General features: G+C 36.7%; 1 protein-coding gene across 4 annotated transcripts in view; it reads right to left on the minus strand.

Annotated features, from left to right (window-relative positions):
- inpp4b (inositol polyphosphate-4-phosphatase type II B) overlaps window positions 1-21,000 on the minus strand; it is a 259,010-nt gene that overhangs the window by 229,922 nt on the left and 8,088 nt on the right. For all 4 annotated transcript variants that reach the window (XR_008361055.1, XM_053502915.1, XM_053502917.1 and 1 more), the window contains exon 2: window positions 20,803-20,868. Coding sequence is in view for 3 of the 4 variants with exons in the window: in XM_053502915.1 (XP_053358890.1) it covers window positions 20,803-20,868 (66 nt within the window). In the remaining variant the exon portion in view is untranslated. The remainder of the gene's footprint in view (window positions 1-20,802; window positions 20,869-21,000) is intronic.

Raw genomic sequence — 21,000 nt, forward strand, 5'->3', positions numbered from 1 at the left:
AGGCTGGAGCAAATATACATATATACATCTATACAGGTGAATTAGCGCTTTTCGTTCGAAACTACTGTCTCCCCAGTCACTGCTGTGCAGGTGTAAACAGCGTTACATCAGTTCATTTATAACCTTCCTAAAGAGGCTCTTTACTGACGCACGGACCAGACACGGATTCATCACTCTGAGCCTGAGAGTAAACGGCAGAGTATGGAACGGAATCATCCTCAATCACCGACCGAGAAAAAGTTCAAAAGTCAACCATCAGCTGGAAAATTCATCAATGCTTAAAGTTTTCTGGGATTCTTAAGTGCTTGTTACAGTGAGATGCTTATTGAAGAGCTGAAGACTAATGTTCGCAGAGGATGCTATCTGAGGGCGTTGCGATCTCATATGACGATGCACGTCTGCGCACTTCTGGCCACACTGTCGAACTTCTGCAAGAACTTGGTTTCGAGGTGTTAAGGCATCCTCCCTATAGTTCTGATCTCACGCTATCAGACTGTCACCTGTTCGTCGCCTGAACGCAGCCGTACGAGGATGAAGAGTCACTTTTGGTGAAGAAGTGAAGACAGCAGCGCATTCGTCCATGCCTTGCAGCTCAGTTGTAAAGATTTTTTTAATGAGGGAATATGAAAGATTGCTGACAGACCGGCAACGTGTATTGAAAAGCAACAAGATTATGTTGAAAAATTATGCGTTTGTGTTTTTTCTTATTTTAATTCAAATTAATTCTACAACCAGAGTGCTGATCATTTTTAATTCATATATCAAAAAATCATATACACACTCAGAGGAGCAACAAAAAATGTAAGCACATTTCATCAATTGTTGTTTATCCCCTTTTTAAAACTCTAATTGAATTATGGCAGCAGTGTGTAGTATTATGTTTCTGTATGTAAAGATGTCAGAAGTCACGCCATCGTTGATTCTTTCATGTGACTTTGATCTTTTTGTGCATATATTTTTCATATCGAAGTGAGTATACAGTTTTTTGGGCCCCTCTGTTTTTATAGTACAGTACATGTTAGAGCTTTTAATTATCATATGTCTAGGTTCATTTACCACTGATACCTAATTTGCTAAGTAAATTGAGATGAAAAGTACATATGTCTTTAGTAAACACTTTTGCTTTATTGCTCACTACAGTAGGTAGCGGCGAGGATCGCCTGTATGAGAAATAAAGGGAATCTTTTAAAAGCCAGTTCTCATAATGGACATCAAAAAACCATGAAGCATAATTTGCCAAGCAATGCCTAATGAGGCAGCCTCATTAAGTCATGTGGAGGAAAAAAAGAATCACTGAAATAATAAGGTTTTACAAAACCACCCTAAGAGTCCAACGGATGCAGGTTATGTCAATGCTTTTAACGCCGAAGCCAAAGCACCTCAGGACTTCCATCATACTGTTCAAATAGTCAAGTGTTAAAATAAATCACAGCATCTTTTCTGCTTGAAATTTTCCCAAATGTACCCAGCTGTCTTGCTGTGCCAAACACTTTTGCTAATAGAGCTGCTAGTTAGAGAGAAACAGACCAGAGGGGGAAAATGAGTCTTACGATTTCTCATATCACTCTAGGGGAGCCACTCAGCCAATCATCTGTCATTCCACTTCTGCACAATGAAACGGTTTCATAGCACATTTATAAGTCACTAAAGAACACAAGACACTTATAACAAGTAGATTTTAAAACGTAGCACATTGTTGAAGAGTTTATATATGTTTAAAAAAAAGGTGACTGGACAAAAACACAAGGTCACTGAGTGAATGTAGTCCGTAGAGGTTCAGACGATGAGGACGTAAGCTTGTTAACGAACAGACGAACAGCCCCGAGAGAGTTGTTTGGCACTGCGGGCTATGCTTATTCAGGGAGAAAAACAATTGCAGCTCAGAACATCTAAAGCAGAATGAAGTAAATTAGCAGCCTGAGGATTCACGTAGCACTCAGCAATTGTTTCAAGCCGCAAAGTTTTTCAAGGTTCTTCGGGCGAATGGCATGTTTGTGCCTTGCAATGCCACATCAACATTAATTCATCTTCAGTTCAGTCCTCGTTCCCCACACTGACTGCATCGATGCGTAGTATTTTCGCAGATGCTCCTGTGACTTATGAAATGGAAAGACATAGAAATACAGTGGATTTATTATAATCTGAAAAACTAGAAAATAATGCCGCTGTGAACATAAAGAGAGAAATTCCCACCCAAGCACCAACAATATGACGAAGGAAACAAATACACCGCCTGAGCAAAAATTTTTTTTACTATTTTGGCAGGAGTCCAATTATTATGCGGCACCAAGCGAAGAAAACAACCAAGGAGATTTGTTTTTACTGGGACGGAGTTAGGAATCCTTCAACAGATTATCAAAACCTGGAAGGATAGCGCTGAACCGTCAAAGAAACGTGGTCCGAAAAAGATCATGAACGAGGATTATTTGAACGCTTGGTGAAGTTTCATGTTACAAAATCGACAGTAAAAGCCATAGATATGTTTAATAATAAAAGTAAAAGCATTTCCATACACACACACACACACACACGCAATGTGATGAGAACTCTCAGGATTGGGACTAAACAGCTGTGTGCCCATAAGAAAACCACTTGTTAGTGAGATAAAAAGGCGTCATTTTGCTACGGAGCATAAAGTTTGGAGGAATGGAAAAAGGTCATGTGACTCACCTGATGAGTCCAGACTGAGCCTATTCCAGAGTGATGGGCGTGTCAGGGTAGGAAGGGAAGCTCATGAAGCGATGCTCCCATCATGCATAGTGTCCACTGAACAAGCTCTTGGAGACAGTGTTATGATCTGTTGTTGATCAGTTACTCAGGTCGAGACTCAGTAACGTTATGGGGCAATAAAATGAAGTCAGCTGACCACCTGAATGTACTGAATCACCAGGTTATCACATCTATGGAGGGTTTCTTCTTCCCTGATGACACGGCCGTACTCCAGGGCTTCTCCAGAGTGTGAAAGAGTGGCTCTGGGAGCACGAGGAATCATTTACACACATGAACTAGACACCACACCACAGTGTGTGTAATCAAAGATAAGAGATAGTGGATGAAATTTTAGAGTGTGAGACCAAAATTTCCCCAAACTTCTTCATATTAAATTAAATGTAGTTTATTAAATTAAAGAAACAGAAACAAATGTTTTACTGCGACAAGCTGCAAAGTGCCTAACCTCTCGTCTGTTCCGACCACTCAGCATTCTGTATGGTTCATGCCTTCATTTTTAGCCTGCTTTTTAGACTTTCGGTCACTGTTTGGCTTAACAAACAAAAACACATTCCTCTAAAACTTCTCAGGTACAGTGACTGGACTGAAAATAACGAGAGACAAAACCTTGCCAAAACCAAGAGCCAAAAAACATCATTTAGGAAGCCTGGAGAACTTTTCTTTAAGACTACATTCGAAGGTCTAGAGCTTTGGAAGGAAAATATGAAGAAAGCAGGGAAGAAATTAAGACCTTTGCACTGTGCTGTATAGAAATATGCATTTAATTTTAGCATGCTAATTAATACTATTTAAGATGTCTTACCCAGGCTTAAATAAACTCCAGGTCATTAATTCCAATTAGTGAGACTTATCAGGCAACCTGTTACAGCATGAGAGGTTTATAATAAACAAATAAGACACCCGGGCTCTGCGGAGTAACAGTCTGAACATTTTAATGGTTCTTACAACTATATATCTGAAAATCAAGCCTTTTTTTTTTTGACAGCAACCAGAAAACAAGAAATCAAGAACAAGAGCAAAATGTAATGCAACTGATGGTCTTGCTAAGTAAAACACTCCAAAGCTAAGCTTATTTTGTTTCCAGTGAATGTGTGCATAAGGTGAATTATTTTTAAAATGTGGAATCAACTTCTAGGGTTTCAATCCCTGTAATTAGTTTATCAATGAAATAACTATTCTGGATCAATCGAAACACATACACGTGGTCCAAAAAATCTGAAATGATAATATAAAAATGTGTCTATTTTGCATTAGTGTCTAAATTAATAACAATACAAAACTTAATTCCAATTTTTATCAATGCCAAAATTGTGAGTGAAAATTGGGACCTACGAGAGGCGTTCAAGTCAAACCAAGACATTTCTCTACAGTATATAATCCCCTGTGACGTTAATGCACTTATCCCAGCGTTTCACTAGCCCTTGGACACCATCAAGGTAGAGCCATGGTCGGACTGCTTGCTTCACGTCTGAAACACTGGCCTCCCAGGAACTCCTTTAATGGCCTAAACATGTGGAAATGGCTTGGGACGAAGTCAGGACTGTACATGGGTGTGGCAATAAATCCCAGCCTAATGTTCAAGTGGTATTGGTGAATGATTGTGTGAACAGTTCCCATAGACACATGCGTCTCTTCTGCAAGTTTTAAAAGATCAGATGTGCACAGGGACGACTGCAGTGGGCTCCGAGCCAATCCGGCTGAGATCGTTATTCATGGACGTATGTACAGCCTTCTTTAAAACTTTTGCACCATTTAAATGTTTTACTGCAACTAAAAGTCTCATCACCAGACTGTGGTTGAAGTCTTCAAACTGACGTCGAAATGTCAATCTTTTTTTTTCTTCGTATTTTTAATTTTAATGTCCAGGTTTGACCCTCGTAGTAATAGTTTTATATCTTGAATAATACTATAAATAACCAATTGATATTATTATATATATATTTATGGCCCCAGGTTAAATCTGCATTCATGCATTTGTTGGCTAGACTTACTTGCCTTTTTTTTTTCTTTTTTTTTAAGAACATCAAACCTACTTACCATCCTTAATGTTACATCTATGAAGTAGCTTCTCAACATGTACAGTACAAAAGATTCTTTGATGAGGAATAGAAATGACCAAAATGTTCTTTACGTCTTAAAGTAATTTCACTGAACCCCACGTGGACAAGACTATAATTCATGCTACAGATTGGCACTAAAATTAAACAAGCCTATTCAAAGCTTTTATGAGGGTCATTACCTAAATATGACCTTTCTGTAAAAACCATTAAATAAGAACTTTCTTTGTCCAGACTAATTATAAAAGTGCTGACACTGTAAGAAATTCTATAGAGCACAGAATCTCAAATCAGATACACGGTGTTCTCGTGAAAACACTTTTGTCCAGTGGACCTGATCAGCTTCTCATTAAGCCTTTGATTAGTTTGATCAGGTGTTCATGGTCGAGTCCATACTGTCCAGTTGAAATGGAAAATGTGGGATTAGAGAGTAGAAAAGTGTAAATATAAAACAGATGAGTATAACAGAAAAATCTACAAAACAAATCCAATCGTTACGAGAGGTACTGCGTATCTGTGTATTTTATTATTCCTGTTGCAAATAAAAATAAAACTTAGTGTAAAATCAAGAGGCAGCACTGTGTCGTAGTGGTTAGCACTGTCGCCTTACACCTGCAGGTCCTGGGTTCGATTCCTGCCTCGGTGTCTGGTGTTCTCCACGTGCTTGGTGGGTTTCCTCCCTCAGTCCAAAGACATGCAGATTAAACATGCAGATTAATTGGCGATCCCAAATTGCTGATCGTGTGAGAATGAGTGTATGTATAGCATGTGTGTGCTTGTGTGTTCTATGATGGATTTTCACCTTGTCCAGGGTGTACCATGCTTGAATTCTGATGGTACGGTAGAGTATAGGCTTTAGGCTTTCTGTATCCCTGTACAAGATAAGCGCTATAGAAAATGAATGAATGAATAAACAATTGTAAAAAAAAAATTATTATTATATTAGTTTTTATGTTTTTATTATAATTATTATTGCTAAGTTACTTAAAAACCCAATTAGTGTGTGTGTGCGTGTGTGTGTGTGTGTGTGTGTATATAAGGACATAAATATATTATTTCTGGCTCATTCCTTTAGGTAACTGAGGTTAAGTTTAGGGTTAAATTTATGTGTCTTACAACATTTACTGGCTACATAAATAATGTCAGTGAAAGGTCCTTGCAAAAACAAAACTGTGTGTGTGTGTGTGTGTGTGTATAATCACTGATGTGCCCTGTGGTTAAATGATTATGTGCCATATTGACTATGTTTTATATAAAACAGAATGATTAGTTGAAAAAAATAATAAAAATCATTCTTTCCAGTTACTTAGCAACACATAGAACTAACAAAGGCCTTCACCTGCTAATCGGCACATGATTCGAGTCTTGGAAAGCCCCATCATGCCTTGAGTTTAAGACCACTGGCTGCCACAAAATAACACTCTGAAATAAAATATTCATCCCCTGGCATTTTTTCATGCCTTGACCTGCTGCTCTATGCATATATTAGTAAATGCATAAATGTATCTATTTGAGGGACCGTGTTTCCCTATCTGGCGGTGAGACGCATAATCTCATTGCTGAAACTGCAGGTTAGGAATCTGAAAGAGACTCGCTCCGGGTGGCTTGCAAAATAGCCATTTACATATCAAGTGCTAAAAATGGGAGATCGTTGCCCTAGGCGTGCAGATTCCACCAAGGATGGACTCACACCACGTATCAGAGTCACAGGGTGAATGTAGTGACAGAGTCTGTTTATTTAAGCCGTTTCATAAAGTCTAGAAACCAGTTAACATCACAGCAACGTACAAATCACTCCTGCGGCTAACCTTTCACTTGTTCGATTGACAATGCTTCCTCTATTGGACTACAATACCAGGGTTTACAAGCCTGTCTGCCTGACCTACCGGTCCGCCGTAGCAAAGCACATCACTGCTCTCCCTTTTAAATCTGCAATCAAATGGCCTTCGTTAAATGTTCATCATAGTATGCAATGCCTTATTTTTCATTTACAGGATTCTCATTTATTCATCCCCTCCGAGCTACATAATATACCCAGCTTCTCTTTATTCTAAAACTATAACATGTTTTCCTTAAAAGATCAAATATCAAATACTACGGATACTGGATTCCTCATCGTTTAATTAAACCAAAAACACGATAATAAACTGATTTATTAAGGACTCTTTTCAACTGAAATCGTATTCACTTTAATTTAATTTTGTATAGTGCTTTTAATACCATGCATTGTTGCAAAGCGACTTTACAGAATTGAAGAATGATGGAAACAGATTGGAACATATACGGGAAAAAAGTATAGATCATACTATAACAATCAGTTTGTCCCTGATGAGCAAGCCAAGGGCAACATGTACTGTTTTACATGAAATGTACTTGTTTTCTCTAAGTACTCTAAATCCTTTCAATCACTCATTTGATCTTTTTCTTCATCGCTTATTTGATGTTTGTGTTTTTCTGCCGTTCAGGAGATTTTTCTCCATTCAAGGTCATCATCATCATCATCATCATCAGGTCCTTTTTTCACCGTTTTTGAAAGCCTGTTGATTTGTTCCGAATTTTAATTATTTACATTTCTTGCTCAATCTACTTTGAGGCATCACAAGCCTTAATTGGAATGACTTGCCAATTGATATCCGAATGGCTCCGAGTTTACCTATTTTTAAATCCCTTTTAAAAACCTATTTGTTTTCCATGGCCTACTAGGCGCTACTGTGCCTACTAGTTTTATTAGTTTTGTGTGTATCGTGTATTTTTAGCCTTTTTATGATGTGGATGTACAGCACTTTGGTCAGTCTTGCGGCTGTTTTAAATGTGCTATATAAATAAACTAAACCTAAACCTAATTACTTACAAATACTATAGGTTCTGCAAAAAAAATGTTCTGATGTACAGTACTGTGCAAAAGTCTTGATCTGCCCTGGCTTTCTTCGTATGTTCCTTCCAAAAGCCAGACCTTCTTGTATTTTTAATGTAGTCCTGAGGAATAGTTCACCAGACTTACTAAAGGATCTTTTTTGTCTCTCATATATTTTCACTCCAGTCCCTGTACCTAGACAGTTTCAGAAGAATATGTTTTTGTTTGTTAACCCACACAGTGACCTATAAATCATTCAAGCATAAAAAAACAAACATCTAACTTAAGGCATGACCCAGTGAGAAACAGGTGCAGATGATGACGGATGATCAGGCCAGTGATTAGTGTACTGCTGAGACTGAATGCTGAGTGGTTGGAATGGATGAGGAGGGAAATGAGGTCGCTGCTGAGGTTGTTACAAAAACTTATATAGTTTTTTTTTTTTTTTTACTATATCTTTAGGAACTTTTCCATCTGTCACTGTAAAACATTTTCTTTCTTCTCTTCAATTTAATCACCATTGTTTTATTTAATAAGAAGAAATAAGGACAGGCTCTTTTTAACACTACTGTACAGTACATCTGTATGACTTTGCTACAAACTAAGGCTAAATCTTCATGAACAACGTCCTTGACCTGGATACCTCTGACTACAAATGCTATGAACCTGGCACGTATTTCTGTAATAATCAAAATACGTGGCGTAGTATCTATTAGAGGGTACTATTTAGTATTAGAGGATAGGGTATTTAGTAGTTTGGTGCACCACGCCCTGTATGATACCGTATGTGTTTATGAGTCTGTATTAGTCACAGCTCAAGGCTGTCCATGTCAACACTAAATAAAGTATCTGACATACAGGTATTTTATAAAAAATATATATAATTCTATATATTCTAAGTACCAGTCACCAACTATGCTTCAATGGTCCGACCTTTCATGCATATAAGATGCCATGCCAATAGAAGTTACTGCATTGTCTACATATTTTTATCATTACATTAAGGATGTCATCTTGTTTTGTCACCCTCATATACGTTTAAAATAATAATATAAAAGAATTCAGACATAAATGTATATTTTATGAAGTCGTTAATAATAGTGCACATGTTTTATATAAATAAATAACTAAGTATGGGCTATAGTAATGTCATACTTATGAGAGGTCATAGAGTGTTACAATGGATTATGACGTACTTTAATACTATGCAGAGTCACACCTGTGGACATAGAAACGCACATTCACACTAGTAGTCTTTTGTATATAGAGTATATAGTATTTTTGTATAATTTGTGTTTTGTATATTTAATAAAAATACACAATTAGATGCTAAACTGCATTTTTTTTTTCTTAATTCCTGCACTATGCAATTAGAATAAAGTTGTACCTACCTACCTACTGTACCTTCCCTCAACTAGTTGCCTGGTTAAATGAGTAAAAATTGTTAAATGTAAAAATTATACTTATTATTAAGCCTTTATTCAAGATCAAGCGAAAAATACTAAATATGCAAAGGACTCAAAGATCCATTGACCTAGACTTTTCCTTATACAAATAAGTGTTACAGATTAATGAATTAATGAGTAAATACCCGCAGACACATATTAAACCTAGGCAGCTCAGATGCCTTGGCAACAAAATCATTAACTTAATAGACCCAAAGGAGCAGAAATCCAGCACCCAGGCCACTATTATAATGAGAAAATAGACTGCATGCTTAGAAACACAATATGTGGTTGACTGATGGAAATTATGTAGCTTTTACGGAGAAAAGAAATCCAGACTTCACCACTGAACTATGCATTGTGAGCAGATCCTGTGGGTTTTGCTGAGATTGTGTGAGAGCATTAGAAAACCTTTTACTTTGAAATTGTGACATATACACAACTAACAACATTTCCCTGAAGTGAAATATGATTCTCTGAACCACAGCTAAAGGGGAAAACAACATCGTAGGAAAGAAATGGAATTAAACGATTTCGTTTTGTCTGTAGAGTAGCAGTTCCAAGAGCTTTTAGACAGACGGAATCTGATTCCAACCTGAATTAATTAGGCTTATGTTTCTTTTACTGTCTATGCAGTAACCTGATCATAGTGTCACATTCACATTTAGGACATCATACTCAGCTAGAGAGAGTTTACACCTCTTTAGACAGACTGGAAGCCAATGCAAGAAAATGTGAACTCAATGTGCACATGTTGGTGTCGTAGAGGACCTTAAGACAAAGAAAAAATCTAAGATTAACTTGTGCAGGCTGTTTGAAGGTCCTAAAACAACCTCAAGGCGAATGTAAGAACTCTACAGCCAGCGTACGATAGAAAAGTAAACTTTCTTTCACAAAAATAAATTGTTTTTAAGAATTAAACAGCAGCTGTACCAACTTTCTAAGGAGACTGTAGAAAACTCTGATCCCCACCGTAAATATCTGTGGTTTCCCCTGTGCAACCTAATACCTGGCTTTAGTTGATGGGTCACAAATGTCACTTTCACTTTAAGGAAGTATGATTATGGTTAATAAACCTGAGGTGCTGAAGAATAATTGGTACCCCCCTGCCTAAAAAGGGGGTCGGTGATAGGGGCATGGGTAAATAATGATGATGATGCCAAGGGCCCTACATACAGTATGCTACAGTATGATTAATGTTGGTTTACAAGGCGCCCAGAACCTCTAGTTCTCGCCCTACGAAACAAAAACAAATAAATAAGAAATTACCAAAAATGTTTTATTCCCTGCAAATCCAAAGGTTTTTCCCAGATAACCACACATTTAATAGAAATCTAATAGAATGTTTTCATATTTTATCATTTACCAAAGATCATTTTAAAGTTCGTTGGGAGTTAGAAGTTTCTTGGTTTCATAAACAAGAGCCTTCTAAACCTCAAAAGTGCATTGTGTGCAAAAAGCAGACGTGTTCATAATTCTAATGCTTGTATTAATATTAATGAGCAATAACATTTAACATTTATTTCCTTTACTTGACATTAACAGGGTGCAGCTTTACTTTAATTAAAACAAACAAAGAATAAAATGATGGGATAAATTTAACTAATTAAATTATTTAAAACCACACTTACAGTTTAATTATTTGGACCGTTCCCAGATTCCAAAATAGTGTTCAGCTAAAAAAGAAAAGAGCAAGGGTAATATCTGTGTGTCCAGTCATTTAGAAAGCAACAATTAAAAGGAAAGACTCTTTTATTTTTCTTGGCTTGGCAATGTTTATAGTCGTGACCTGGTAGAAGTGATTGATATGGGTGATGTAAGGTCTAAATCTGGTCTTGTTTGATTAAAGTGTTTTTTTCCCCCCTTTTAAATACTGCTGACTCACAGCTCCTGGGTCCCCGGGTCAACCTGGAGCTTGAGCGTGAGCTTGTGCTCATAAAATGTCTGTGTTGTGTCTGTGCTTTTAGCGTACCATCATTCTTTATACAGTATACTACTTCATTTTTATTACAACAATTTATTACAAAATTAACTATTTATTGCATTGCAAAACACATTCCCTTCAGATGGTTTACAGACTGTTATTGTAATAATCCTTATTAGAGGAGCATGATGTGCGCATGTATTTAGAGAACCTATGATCACGTCTCAGGAAATAATAACTGTAAACATCTCAAGTAAAAATGACAAATATAGATGAGTCTCTCACATAGTGATTGAATAGTGACGCTATTCACAGGGAAATATCTTAAGGATATTTATTTCCGTGTAATACAAGACAGATTTTATTCTCGAACATATGCTACGCAAAGGTAAATCCCAAACCCCAAATTTATGTGGACATTTGTTTACTGCTAGTGATTCCAACAAATGTAATTATGCAGCTCTACAGTTGATGCTTTATTACTCCGCTGTTGAAATATAAAGCATCCACTTCATGGCAGAAATAAGTGGTTATGCCTCTCTGGGGTGTGTTTCCTGAACAGTGATGTGGGGAAGCACTGAACCAGCCAACTACAATGGATCTTTTGGCACATCACACAGGAAACAGATTGTCATAGTGTTTCTAAATAGAAGAGTAACTTTGTGCAGAGGCAAAACTAATTTGCTATTTATTCATTCCCGATTTGCTATAAGGTATGCTAGAAAATATTGCACGTCTCTACTAAGTATATATACATACAGTATATTATACCAGAGTGGTGTTAAATTCCTGACTCTGATTGGTCAGAAATTGTTTATTCAATTTCTTTAACAGCAGATTTAAGACTTACAAATTATATGTTTATATTAATGTGCTCATTCAAATATTTATATGTTCAGTTCAGGGAATTGTATGATGGATGCGACATGAAAAGATTAAACTTGCAATTATTAATATAGTGAATTGTTTTCCATGACGCCTTGTTTATACAGCAATTTAGCCTTTAAACATGAAGTCTCTAGTATCAGCAATTGGCAAACTGGCAAAATTTTCAGGCAGTTTCTTGGAAACATAAATTTTTTTTAAAGCACCTGGTGTAATGGTGAAATGCTGGCGGTGTGTTAACGGAAAGGCTTCAGAAATAAAACTGTGCATTTGGGTTTTCAGAATTGTCATGTAGAAATGTACAAAAGTTATCATTACATTAACAATACTTAAAATTTTTGCTACCGGATTTATGGGAATGATGTAATAACCATGCAAATGTGCATATTATTATTATTATTATTATTATTTTTTTTTTTTTTTTTTATTATTTTTTTTTTATTATTATTATTACTGTAATATTATCTGTCATTTTGTAGTGAAATAATAAGGTTTGAAAATTATTATGTATCAATAATAAATACTAAAGTAATACTACTACGACTACTATTAATATTCATAATAATAATCATAATCATAATAATAATATTTTAGGAAAGTTTGTACTAAAACACAGGGTGGCTAAGACCTTTGCACAGTACTGTAGTTGGTTAAAATTAAATAAAATTAACTTTATCATATTACCTAGGATGCACTGAAAAAAGGATTTGTCACTTTATGTTGCGCAATCATGAAAGCTACAGGAATATAATATATTTATTAAAATATAATGATGCTAATAATGGCTAAAATGCTTTGGGTTTTGAGGGCTACATTCAAGCAAGGAAAAAAAATTGAGGAGGGAATGATTGTTTATAGCTGCTATAATGTGCTGTAAACTTGTTCTATGGATGAGACAAAACATTAACTATTAGAAAGAATAAAATATGAGGCAGAACGGCACCCCAAAAGCTGTCCTGATATATACAGTACCAGTACTGCCTTTTTATAGTTATTAATTTAGGCAAGAAATAGCAGAAGCTAATCATGATTTCATATTAGCGAAATTGTAATCAATTGAACAAGTTAATTTATAAGTTGTTAAGATTATACTTTTTAAACTTTATATTGGTAATTTTACAGAACCTTATTTGTGTGACACAATTAAACATTTAAAAACAATTAACCATACTGAAAAAAAAAAAAAACTCCTTGACTTCAACTTTTGTCATAATTGTTTATACTTCATAAACATTTCATGTTCTCTAATGGCCAAAAAAACTTTAGGTAATAATAAAACTGACCAACTGCTTGTTCCTGAACATTAGTTTTTTACCTAGCCCCTTTCTGCTCACCCTAGGGGAAAACAGCATAGAAAACAATATTAAGGGGCTTTCCAATCCAATATCCAAGCAACTGAAGCCCACAACGCAACCTCTAAATCCTTTTGGCCACGTCTGAAAATAGCAGTTTTCCCCAATAATACTTTTTGTTATAGAACTTTTATTAAGTATAAATATTAAATAAGCCATGGTGGATGTTGATGCAGTTCTTTTCCAGTGTGGATACTGAAAATATAATACTGTAGTCTGATGTTGATTTAGGAGCTTTCCACTTTTTACCCAAATAAAATTCACATTTTATGTTACATTTTACAAAAGACTTAAGCCTTGCACCTTTCCCAAAAAGAAAGACCTGTATAGTTTATTATGGCCAGACATGCAATGGGAAAAATTATTCTTTTGTTTATGTTTAGCTTTACCAAAACATGTTACAGTACAAGTGTATTGCTGTAAAATAAATAATAAAAAAGCATATCTTAAATATGAATTTAAGATTCATGAACTTCAAATATACCTATAATAATTCTAACGTCTAAAAGCTTCCACACAATCCTCTGCTTCAACCTGAACCAACAAAGTGATCAGCACAACGTAACCATTTTCTTTCTCCATTTCTAGCTGTATGAATAAACATACCTGCCGATATTTCGCTGTTTGGTTTGCTAAATATCATTAAACAAACTGGAAAGTGTTAGTTAGTTAAATAGGCAGACATAAAGACAGAGAGGCATGTGCGACTGTATTTTTTACTCCATAGTATAAGGTTACAGTAGGCAGGATGGTGGTCTAGTGGTTAGCACTGTCGCCTTGTACCTCCAGGGTCTGGGTTTGATTCCCGCCTCGGGTCTGTGTGCGTGGAGTTTGCATGTTATCCCTGTGCTTGGTGGGTTCCACCAGGTACTCCGGTTTCCTCCCACAAGACATGTGAGACCTTCCAAAGACCTGCAGATTAGGTTAGTTGGTGTTCCCAAAGTGCCCGTAGTGTGTATGTGTGCCCTGAGATGGATTGCTACATTACCCAGGGTGCTCCCTGCCTCAAGCCCAAGTCTACAAAATCTGGCTTTGGGGAGGATATTCAGTGGTAGTTTAGTGGTTAAGGTGTTTGGCACGTGGGACACTGGATGGAAGTTTGTGATTTCAATTCCCAACACCACCAATATGGTAATTTATTAAAAAAAAGGTTTTAACCTAAAGTGTATGGTTAAATATAACTCTAAATAAGTGCACCATGATGTTTTTTTTTTTTTTCCATCGTCCCTTGTGCCTGGCTGAGGATTTCGCCCTTGATGCCTTGATGTACAAGCAAATCCTTCAGACCAAACTGTAAAGCATGGCTGGCTCACTTCCTGTTTTTCGGCTGAGTCAGAGTCGAAGCGCTTTCTCACTGCCACTGGACTGTGCTGAAGTTCACTTAAAGCCGAGACCACTTTGCAGAGTCTATCTCTGACCGGGTGTGTGGGCTGCACCCGTGTGTAATTATTGTGTGCTGACCTGCATGAATGAACAACACAGAGGGTGAAAATCCTGCCAGGTTCTGATGAAGATAAGACGCCACTTATTTGAAAGCACCCATAAAAAGGATATGCTGTGAAAAATGCAGTTTAAAAGACATTTACCAGCATTTAGTTAGACCATTATGCAGTTGTTAAATCTGGAATTCTTTTAATTTTCTCCAAAATATCACATATTTTAAATGGTTTATTAGCGAGGAAATGTGCCTGTAGCTTCTTCCAACTGTTTTCATGCTTTGTTTGTCCCAACCAAGGTCTCTCCAGTGCCTTCATTACCACTGGCACATCGATGAGTCTTCATTACTTTAGTCTGGTTTCACTACCAATCTCTGCAGCCTGACAAGCACTAAGCACTAAGAAAGGGGGGGAAAACCCACAAGCCCTTTAAGCACTGCAATTACAGAGTCCCCTACTCCATTAGCAATGGCCTTTTTCTTCATGTGGGTTTCTATAGATCTCTGTACACACTCTCTGTGCTTCTGAACATCGTAATTGATCAAGGTTCAGTGATAAAAAAAATTAGCAACCGATCAATGGAGAACAGAGTTCGGCTTCATGCGAAAGGGTTTCCCAGGATATAAATAATAATAATAATAATAATAATAATATTAATATTTTTTATAAAATCCAAGAAAATGCCATGATTTGCATTTGATACTTACAGGTTCAACCAATAATTTGATTGAGAATATCTGGATATGTATGACCCGGAGGAATGGAAATGAAGGAAATGAAGGATTTGATCTTTATACTAAATAGACATGGCAGGGCTTTAAAGTAGTAGGAAGTGCTAGAAACACTCTCACTAAGCAACACACCAACATTAAAATGAAAAAAAAAAAAAAAAATCCATCCAGTAGGACACTCATGGATCTGTGGTAAATGCTATTAGCACCTGTACTTTTCTGTGTTATTACTGGGAACAGGGAGCACTTGAAATCCCTTAGGCGGTGTTCTTCATGGTGGTGAAGCAAAATAGATATTTTCTTATTTTGTTACTTTAGTATACTTGCTGATTTGTTTGTATGATGGCTTGTAAAAGTAGATCAAATTTGCAACAAAAAAAAAATTATATATAATTTTATATATATATATATAAAAGCCATGACATGTACATGATGGTGGTCAGCATGTTCATTCATTTTCTGTACCACTTATCCTATACCGGATCACTGGAAGCCTGTAGACTATTCCTTGAGACTTTGGATATGAGGTGGTGTACATCCAGGACAGCATGTCAATCCTTTGCAGCATACACATGCACTTCAAGTTAGCCTAATCTGCCTGTCTTTGAATTTCAAGAGGAAACCAGAATACTCTAAAGAAACACACCAAGCAGGAGGAGAACATGCAAACTGTATGCACACAGACTGAAGCGGGAATCGAACCCTCGATTCTGGAAGTTCCAACCACTATGCCGGTCTGAGAACATGAAGTCTCAATAATCATAATATGTGCATTTGGTGTTCCAGTTCATTCCAAAGGTGCTGAGTTGGGTTCAGGTTATGGCTCAGTGCAGAAGACTTGTGTTCTTAAGTTTCTAACTTGGTAATCCATGTGTTTATGGAGATTGCTTTATATCCTGGAATAAGTTTTGCACTCTTAGTCCCAGTGAAGGGAAATTCAAGATTTTTGATTAAACCGGACTTGCATGGTAAGACTGAACAATCTGAACATTCATGGACTTCTTCGTTGAAGTAAGGGGGCATGGGTTAGAGTGACTCCCAAATTTTATCTTTGCTGTATGATCAAGGTCACTCATTACCTTGTGTACAACATTGCGTACAACTCAAGAGAATATTTAGATACTAGCATGGCAAATAAAATGAAACTCAAAATAAACAGGGGACTCGAACAAGAAAATTAAAGTCATAGCTGTGGCCTTGACTTCGTTGCACAGTGCTGAGCTTGCACTGCCCTTGAGGGGCTTAGTTCTTGACATGGCATAATGCAAGCAATACATTCAAGCCCTAAAAAGAGAACCTAAAGAAGCTTTATTCCTGGTGAATTCTATGTTTGAGCAAGATAAATCGTGTTATGACACAAGGAATGCATCCACGGGGTTAAAAATGGCCTAAACTAAACTAGTGGGTGCCAAAGCCACCACAGCAACATTGTGGTGTTCAAACACATTTTTAAAACTAAGGATAGTTGACCACAAGAATATTACGGAAGCCAACCAAACAAGACTAAAAGAGTTCCTGGTTGTCCTGCATTTCTTTCAAGTTAAGCATGATCTATCACTTCATCAGAAGACTAAGCAATGAGCTGTACTTCTGTGGAAATTGTGTGTTTTTTTTTTTTATCATTATTATTTCATGAAGACTTTAGAGCAGGGAAAAAGCATTCAAAGAGGTCAAATCCCCGCTCCATGAGAACAGGACCAGATATGGTCATTTATATCCTGCCAGACTTCAGGTCACCTATGAGGATAAGAACATTATTTCGACACACCAGAGGAGGCCATGGGGTTTTACCACTTACTGTACACTGGAGAGAAGAAAATCGCAAAGAGCTGTGACCTTAGGGTATTCATGCAGCACTAACGCAGCCTCCTGTGGAGGTTAACTGCTAACTTTTGTAGCCTGCACCATTATTCATTTTCCAGTTTAATCCATGGAATTCCACCATATTTAACTATGACATTCAGCTACTGAGTCTGATTAACAATAACTCTTGACCAGCAAAAAATCCAGAATTTCCTCCATAAGGAGGTACACTATGCTGGTGTTACTTTGTGTGTGCTTCCTTTATAGCCTTACCTTAAAGGTAGAACAAATTCAAAGAACAAGGAACGAATTGGAAGGAACTTATTGGTCATGTCAAAAAGCTTTTTTAAATTATGCATTTTAGACCAGAAGATGATAAAAGACAAGATAAAAGCATGAGTTAGTCTTTTTACTCTACTGTGGATTTAACAGAAGGTCCAGAGGTGTTGCAATGTTAATTGCCAAGAGAATACAATTTACACCAAGAAATGTTATTAACAATATTAATGGTTGTTTTATTATAATTTATGCCCCTAAATGGGATGATGTGCATTTTGCAAATAAAGTCTTGTCATTAATACCAGATCTGAACCAGCTAATCTTCTCAGGAGATATGACCTGTGTTATGTATCCACTTTTTAATAGATCAGTGATAAGGGAACATGTTCTGTTATGGTAAATGCATAAAGGGTTATGTCGACCTTGGGAGATTTTTTTTTCCTTCAGCTAAGCAGTTGTCTTTATTTCTTTATAGATGATAAAGGCTAGACACAATACACACACTGTTTTAGTCATTTATAGCTATCTATTGGACCACTCACCTGTGAGCCCTGTGTTTTTTTTTTTTTTGTTTGTTTTTGGAGATTCAACCCCCTTCTGTTTTTTCAATAAGAAATTTAACTAATATTTATACACTTTTTCCAGCTTAATAAAACCAATTTATCATACTCCCTACTTTGGGAGACATTAAAAGCTTATGTAAGCGGTCAATTAATATCTTATGCCTCCCTTGCCAATAAAGACTTACATACACCTATTAACCTATTAATCAGAACAGTTAATTAAGTCTCTCAATTATGAATACAGAGACAAGGGAAGCAGGTTTATAGCTCACTAGCTGAAGCGTCAAGCCGTGTCATGACCTATTTGCTAGATAAGAGATGCACATCAAAGCATAACTACGTAGCAATCCAAATAAAATAAATATTTTTTTTTACAGTTATTTATTCCTCCCTCCACACCGCAGAATTTCCCCTCAAATGGTACAAATATAGAATGTTTGTAGATAGCATTGGACCAGAAGAAGTGGACTATTTAGATCAGACGCTTGGGCAGAAAGAGATTATCAGTACCATTACATCAACTTAAAGTCTTGAGACCCCAGGCCTGGACAGATATACAATAGACTAGTACAATAAAATTTGGAATAAATCCATTTAGAAGTGTTTTAAGAATGTTTCAAGTTGAAAATGGCTTTTTGCTCCTGCCACTTTCGCATGCATCTACAAGGGATGTTTAAGTCAAACCAGGTCTTATGATGCAATTCCTTGTTGATGAAGCATAGCACCCATCTCACCTTTAAATAATGTGTATGTTAACATTTTGGTCGTCATGCCGTCTAGACCACCAATGAAACAGGTTTCATTAACATCCGTCATTCCATTTCCAATAACCCTCGTCTGGCTAAGGTGGTTTATTCACTAGGTGCCTCTCTGAGTCAGGATGTTGTTATCGCATAGGGTATTTGATTGAGGTGAATGGGTATAGTTGATCCATTTTCTAGAGACTTTTGGATTTGGACATTTGTGGCCTGGGTTAAACTACTGGATCATTTAACCTGAGGATGTTTTTACACTCAAATTACTCTCAATCGGATTACCTCCCAATAACGTGGTATTCACCAAGATTTCCATTGTCCCCTTTTCCACACACAATCAGCATTGAGGTCATTCTCTTGCTCTTAGATTAACCACGTTATTTTACAGCATCATAAGTGGAAGCATGGAACACTGTGTAGTTTTATATGCTGATGACCTCTGGCTTTATGTTAGTGACCCTATAGATAGTCTGTAAACTAAACCTTTATAAATGTGAACGATTCTCTGTTAGTAAATTAGTGCTACAGATCAGACAGACCTTGCCATTTAGTTCATCATAAATATCTGGGAATATACTGTATCTTTTGCATCTAGCTAACCTCCTGTATATTCCTCAGGCTACGCAGAACTTGAGGTCTATCCCTCAAGTCCAAGCTCTCAGCAGGGTTCATTGAAGCAAAGCAAGATTCGCCGACATGTATCCTGGGACAGATACTAGATGAAAGAGGTGCTCGTTTTATCCAGCCATTTTGGTACCTGCATTCTGGCTCTAGCCTTCAGCTTGACAGCTATTGGGCAATGATTTTTAAACCAATTGGTGAGGATCTAGGAGTGTCAATGAAGACCTGTAGCTGTGAAAAGGTTATGGCTGTACAGTTGTATTTGTGCAATGTTGTATTGTAATTTTATCTGCTGCCCTGCTGCCCACATGTGTTTGGGGAAGGTGAGTTAAGTGAATTTAATATTAATCGAAATGTATTTTTAATGGTAATAAAAAAATAATGGAGAAAGAAAGAAATAATGCATTATATAATTTGTACTGCAAAATTCCTTCATTAAAAACAAACAACCTGGAACAGGGTACACGACTAGATAACAGATCACTGACAAAACAGAGTTAAAGGCAGAACGTGTCAAAAAATATATATATATATATAATTTTATTACTTGTTATGGTCTTTACACAGGTAGTTATACTTTTCTCTCTTATCCATCTGCCTCTCTCATGAGATACGGAATACATACAACTACCTCAACCAGTTGCTCCTGCTCCATCTGCTAGCTTGGCAAGCGTGTGAATATATTTATTTAGCCTATGTCTCAGGTTTTTATTAGTACAAACATGCAGATGAATTAAAATCGGGAGGAATGTCCACACTGATGCTGCAGTGCCTTATCCGTATGTCTCCATAATACGACGCCATCATCTTCCCTGCCAAAAAGTAATAAAGGTCCCCTCTTTGAGCTCACTTTTTTTTTTTTTAACGAGAGACCGTGCATAACAAATCATCTTAGTGCGTATGAAGACTTTCTGCAAAAAGCCGTAATTTTATTACAGAGCATAAACAAAAACTTTTAAGAAATACCTAAGAAAAACAATCAAATCAAACATTAATATGCTGGAAAAGAGGCAGCTGTGTGTGCATTCAGAATACAGAAAGACCTTTGCCTTTGAAGAGATGGACGGTCTGAAATAAAGGTCTTTATGGACAAAAAAGTGACTGCTGGATCTCAGGTTACGGGCTCATTTCTTATGACCTTGTAGAATAAGTTATGTCTGGTTTGTGAAGGAGCTTCCCCACAAGGATGTGAAATTGATTCCAGCATTGGCAGTTTCTCCAAATTATGATGACTTAAATTGATTGACAACAAATTCGGTATTTACAAAGCACAGCCTGACATATTTTTACCTCGATTATTCTTTTTTTTCAAACTTTCCTAAAGTACCATATGAGGGCGAATAAAAGAACAGATCACAATTACTCACCTAGGCAAAACTCCAGGTGTGGAATTCTTGGGGCACTAAGGATTAACCCAGTATGAGATGGACGAGCTGGAATGAAAAGAAAGCCATTTAATTCTTCACCAAACACACTTTCTATGAAAAAATCACTGGATAATTTTCATTTATTGCCACTTCACCATTAACTATTACAGACAGATCTTTTTGAAAAGTTGACAGTAG

Source organism: Clarias gariepinus, chromosome 8 (genome assembly GCF_024256425.1).
Source record: "Clarias gariepinus isolate MV-2021 ecotype Netherlands chromosome 8, CGAR_prim_01v2, whole genome shotgun sequence".
NCBI lineage: Eukaryota > Metazoa > Chordata > Actinopteri > Siluriformes > Clariidae > Clarias > Clarias gariepinus.